Source organism: Emys orbicularis, chromosome 9, assembly GCF_028017835.1.
Source record: "Emys orbicularis isolate rEmyOrb1 chromosome 9, rEmyOrb1.hap1, whole genome shotgun sequence".
NCBI lineage: Eukaryota > Metazoa > Chordata > Testudines > Emydidae > Emys > Emys orbicularis.
Genome location: NC_088691.1, coordinates 23,577,248 through 23,583,247, shown reverse-complemented (window position 1 = coordinate 23,583,247; position 6,000 = coordinate 23,577,248). Strand labels below are relative to the sequence as shown.

The 6,000-nt window shown below is 44.8% G+C and overlaps 1 protein-coding gene across 1 annotated transcript in view; it reads right to left on the bottom strand.

Moving 5' to 3' along the window:
* Window positions 1–541: 541 nt before the first annotated feature.
* HEPH (hephaestin) overlaps window positions 542–6,000 on the bottom strand; it is a 31,744-nt gene continuing 26,285 nt past the window's right edge. Inside the window, exons 20-21 of the mRNA XM_065410537.1 lie at window positions 5,080–5,112; window positions 542–780 (exon numbers count right to left, since the gene is read on the bottom strand). Coding sequence (XP_065266609.1) covers window positions 542–780; window positions 5,080–5,112 — 272 coding nt within the window. The remainder of the gene's footprint in view (window positions 781–5,079; window positions 5,113–6,000) is intronic.

Below are 6,000 nucleotides of genomic sequence, written 5' to 3'. Positions count from 1 at the left end.
TCTCCTTAGACACTGGGACACAGTGCATTGTATGTGTTCTTCCAGCTTCTCATAAAAAGCAGAGAAATCAGATGTAAATATCTGTGCTTTCTCCTGTGTATTCTCATCTTTCTTTATTCACAAACACCAACAATTATCTTTTTCCTCAGATTACTTGGGTTCAGTGTAAGATCATGGTCATTTGGGGAGACAATGTCCAGCCCAACTCTGGCAGCTGGGCAAAGATGGAACTCAGCCTGAGAGCTCTTGTCTCCTCATTCTCTCCTTCATTAGAAAGAGAAGACCCGACCAAGTGAGGCTGCTTCAGTGGAGAGAGAATTTGCTGTGAGAAAACAGTCTCCATAATTGCTTCTCTCCCTTTGGGAAAAGGAAGGCACTTGGAGATCCTTTTCACTCCCACGGCTTCTCTTCAGCTAGCTGAAAGGACCCTGAGGAACACTCGTGGGAGGAATTTTTGTTGACAAAGTGCTGAGGGCTCCTTGCTTGGCTTTATGAACTGGCTTGTGCTCTGTGCTTGTGGGTAAAAGGCCTTACACAGCTCCTAAATTACTTGATTGTTTTTAGACATGAGTTTGAATCCGTCATCCAGTATGGACCTCCTGTTGCGTCTTAACCTCCTTTGCCTCTCGAGGTGGATGATCATACCCAGCAGGAAGCTGGCAACGAGGAACAGCACAATCCCTGCAACAGCCAGAATGATGACTGTGACCTCCACTTGCTCCTGAGACATCTTAGCTCCAAACACAACGACCTTATGGGACTCATCCTCAGGAGAGGGCTCTGAGAGCAAATGAAAGGAGAAGGTGACTGTTGGGGGGCGGGAATGAGATGATTTAAGGCATCTGAGAAACATGGAGACAGGGGAGTAGAGGGGAAGGAGAGATTCAATATATGGGAGGGGCCTATCAATTGTTGCTCAATCCCACAGGTCCCTCATCCTTCAGGCTGTGAAGGAATTTGCAGAGTGAGCAACAATTTCCCCTTCTGTAAATCCTTCCATCCAAGGATCTCAATGTATTTCACAAACATTCACGCATTAAAACTCACACATCCCTATTAGCAAGTATCATTATCCCCCTTTTTACAAATAAGGAAACTGAGGCACTGAGGCAAAGTGATTTGCCCAAGGTGTTTCAGCAAGTCAGTAGCAGAGATGGGAATAAAACCCAGGTGTTCTGTCCCTTGGTCACTATGCAATAAGCATTAGAAAACACTTCACAGCTATTGCTGCTGCCAGCTCGCTAATCCCACCTCTAGTGCTGATATCACTGGAGTACACGAGACTCATCCTGCATCATTTTTGCTGCTGTTCCAAGGCACTGGCCCTGGCAGCTAAATGACCATGGTGAGCCATTAAAAATCTTACGCTTTCCAATATTTTTTTGGGGGTGAGGGGTCAGTAACTGACTCAGAGTGGGGTTCCAGCTCCTCTAGCTGCACTAGGGGATCGGGGGATATAACAGCATGGGGGGTGCAGTGAAACAGGGGCAAACTCAAACAGGGGAGGGGCACAAGCGCATGGAGGGGGCATGGGTGCACAACGGGAGGGGCTTATCAGGGTGAGGGGGGGCTGCAGGGGGAGGGGAACAACGAGATTGGGAGTGGGGCAGAGGAACCAAGGCCTAGCTTCAGGGCTGGGGCGGGACAAACAAAGCTGCAGAGGGAAATGGGCGGGGCAGACAAACAAACCAAAGCTAGCGAGGGGGCTGGGGCAAAGGGGAGGGGCAAAAGGCTGCAAGGGGCAAATGGGGCAGGCAGCAAGGGGCAAAGCTGAGGGCTTGCTGCAGGGGGGAGGGGGGCCAAAGGATGTGAAAAGCTTTTGAGAAGCAAGACTTGCTTGGCTAATTGCATGAAGAACTGTACACCAGGGCGTTTGATTAACATGTAGCTGCTTGAGACTGGTATAAAATTAACTGCTTACTCCTATAACTCCTGACAGGTTTTCTATTTCTCCTCCTCTTAGTACTCATTTTGAGCAAGGAAAATATTCTTTGTAAATTGATCGCTCTGAAATGATGGCGGGGACAGGAGGGAGAAATTGGAAATATAGGGCCAGATCCTCAGCTGGTCTAAATTGCCTCTGAAGACAATGGAACTCCTCTGTTCATTCATTCCAGCTACAGATCTGGCCCATATATTTTGGGTGTAGTAATTCTGATGCAGTATGAAAAGGGACGAGGGAGAGCAGCCCAGAGTCAATTTTCAATGAACTCCCTGTGGCAGGCAATTTTAAAAGAAGCTCATACATGAGATGATTCTGAACCTTTAAATACTTCTTTCTGCTATTAGTTCTATTGAATCACTTCAGAAAACATTGGTTCAAGCAATTAATTTCCCTGAGATAATGTTAGAAATTGTGATGGTGGATGTTTAGGCTCCTTTTTGGAAGAAAGGAAAATACATACTGTACATTTAACGGGGAAACAAAGCTAATGTTTGACACTGACAGCGTCCCTCAGTTAGAGGGCTCTTGTGGTCATTTATAAGAGTGAGACTTTTACAAACAAAAGCTGTTGGGTTTGGTTGGCGGAGCAAGGGAAGTTATCCTCACCCCAACTTCCTATTTTTACTCTATACTAGTTCGAAGCTTGAAATCCCTGTGCAGATGAATAAGTACATGATAAATGCAATATAGTGGGAGATCCTTCTGTTCTCTGTTCAGTGGGTTAGCCTCAGAGGCAAATTTATCTGAGGTGCAACCTCATTGAAGACAGCACTATGCTAGGCATGAATTTGACCTTTGTTTAGCCTAACCAAAGGAAGGTTGAGGGGAGATGATTGTTCTCCATAAAAACATCAAAGGAATAAACACCAGGAAGGGAGAGGAGTTATTTAAGTTAAGCACCAGTGTGGATTCAAGAATAAATGGATATAAACTGGCCATCAACAAGTTTAGGCTGAAATTAGATGACGATTTCTAACTATCAGAAGAGTGAATTCTGGAACAGCCTTCCAAGGGGAGCAGTGGGGGTAAAAAACCTAACTGGCTTCAAGACTGAGCTTGATAAGTTTATGGAGGGGATGGTATGATGGGACTGCCTAGAATGGTGTGTAAACCGATTTGCAACTGCTAGCAGCAAATATCCCCCAAGGCTGGTGATGGGACACTAGATGGGGCGGGATCTGAGTTACTACAGATAATTCTTTCCCAGGTGTCTTGCTAGTGGGTCTTGCCCACATGCTCAGGTCTAACTGATCACCACATTTGGGGTTGGGAAGGAATTTTCCCCCAAGTCAGATTGGGAGAGACCCTGGGAGTTTTTCGCCTTCTTCTGCAGCATGGGGCACAGGTCAATTGCAGGATGTAAACCGTGTAAACAGTGGATTCTCTGTAACTTGAAGTCTTCCATAACTCAGCCACAGGTTATAGGTCTATTACAGGAGTGGGTGGGCAAGATTTTGTGACCTGTGATGTGCAGGAAATCAGACTAGATGATCATGATGGTCCCTTCTGGCCTTAAAGTATATGAGACCCGAGGGCTTGAAATGCCCTTTCCAACTCTGTGATTGATCTGTGATTCTGTAAAGCAAGCGGGTTCATTGGTGGGGGAGGAGCACACACGGTGAGATTCTGAAAAAGCCACTTTTACTAGTCCTGATGTACAGAAAATGCAAAGCAAAAATGAAAACAGGTGCTAAAGCACCTCTGATATTTTTTAAATCATCTCACTCTGCTCCTTTGTCATTTCAAGCACTGGGCAGCACAGCCAAGATAATTCACGCCTTCCTAGTGCAAGAGCATCTTACACAATGCGAGAGCTGCAAAACAGTAACTTCCAGCTGGAAGTTATTATATGCCTGTGGTGCAGAGGCCTGTGAAACCACAGGAAAGAGTACGCAAGAAGAGGAGCTGACCCTTTCTGAAGTGAAAGGCAATTCACACTAATAACTGCATAGAGCAGATATATTTGGAGCTATTATAAACCAATACCTCCCCAAACACAAGTGAGAAACTCAGACACTCCAGCAAGATGATTCAGGTGAGTCAAAAATCTCCATTTAGAATATACTCGAAACACCGCATAATCAAAGAGCATTGGGCTTCTGCCCTCCTTGTTTCTTTATGATAGTAAAGACTACCTGAAGGGATGTTTAAGTGTTTTTCTGTTTGGGTTTTACTTGTGAAATATCGAGTCTCTTATCCCCTGGGTTGTTGGAAAAGCGGGTTTAAGAGCATGTGTGTTGTGAGTTTTCACACCTTGACTGAGGGTGCTGAATTTTCAACAAGGGCTATTTTTCTCCAAGCTGTTCATTTGTCATTTGAGTTAATTAGGTGTTACTGAAAACAAACAAAAGAAACCCAAGGAGGTTTAGACAATCGGACTGAACTCTTCTTCCCCCTTGCTTACTCGGTCTCTTCGCTCTTGTGAGTGTACAATTTCACTAGCACTCAAGTTGCTACACAGTCTACCAGGTAGATAAAGTAAGAAGTTCTAACGTATAACAGAACAGGAAAAACACCCTTTTAAAACACAAAGAAATCTTTCAAGCCTTCTTTTTAAGTGGTCATAAAGAAGCAAAAAGGGTACAAGCCCTTTTTTTTGCAGGTCACTTTTACCTGCTGGATTGTCTTAACTAAGCACAGACATGCTGAGGATAGAGAGGTTATGGAGGAGGGGCAATTCTACTGATGAAACACACAAGCAGGCAGAGCCCACCCACCACCATTCACGTTGCTTATAGTCATACCCCACACTAGGGTGACCAGATGTCCCGATTTTATAGGGACAGTCCCAATTTTTGGGTCTTTTTCTTATATAGGCTCCTATTACCCCTCACCCCCGTCCTGATTTTTCACATTTGCTGTCTGGTCACCCTACCTCACACTAACACAACTCCCCCCATATTTATACTTGGGGAACACAGAGACTGGGATGTGGATACACCCCAGCCCAGAGGCACATGGAAATGGGATGAGATATGGTTTCTTGTGCCTCCCCCCACCCCACCCCACCCTGCCCCACACACAGATCCAACCACAACCTGATCCAAATCTTCTGTCTGTAGGGTAAGTTCAACCAGCACCATCCCCTACACACAATGCAAGAGGCTTTTTCAGCAATGTAATGCAAATCATACCTCCTTTTGTCTTTAAGATCATGGGCACTGTCTCTGAAAGAGAATGACAAATTAGTGATCAATTGTTATGCTGCATAGGAAAAAAGCAATCAGTGTAGACTTTATGGGAAGGCTATTGTTATCTATCCTGGGTACAATTTTCAAAAGCACCTAGTGACTAAGTTTCAGTGATTTTCAATGACAGTTTCCGAAGTCAATTAGGTGCTTTTGAAGAAGTTAGCCTCTCTATATACTCTGTTGTAAATGCCTGTAGAAGGCCATGCACGCTAATAGGTGATGCCATTTCCAACCCCTACAGCACAAGGCTAGTAGAAGGGAGTGGAAACCAGCTTCAGCACCAGTTGGACAGTTAGAGCAAGAACCTAGATAGCAAGAACAAATATTAATTATAAGAACATAAGAATGGCCATACGGAGTCAGACCAATGGTCCATCTAGCCCAGTATCCCTGTCTTCCAACAGTGGTCAATGCCAGATGCTTCAGAATGAATAAACAGAACAGGGCAACTATCGAGTGATCCATCCCCTGTTGTCCAGTCCCAACATCTGGCAGTCAGAGACTTAGGGACACTCAAAGCAAGGGCTTATATCCCTGGCCATCTTGCCTAAGAGCATTGATGGATCTATTCTTCATAAACTTATCTAATTCTTTTCTGAACCCAGTTATACTTTGGGCCTTCACAACATCCCCTAGCAACGAGTTCCACAGGCTGACTGTGCGGTGTGTGAAGAAATACTTCCTTTTGTTTGTTTTAAACCTGCTGTCTGTTACCTTCATTGGGTGACCTCTGATTCTTGTGTTATGTGAAGGGATTATTATAACACTTAACAATGGCTTCCATTTTTACAGATGTAATTGTATGTCCACAGTTCAGGGCGGCATAAAATTGTTCCTCCAAAAGAAAAGAGGCCAAGCAGAATG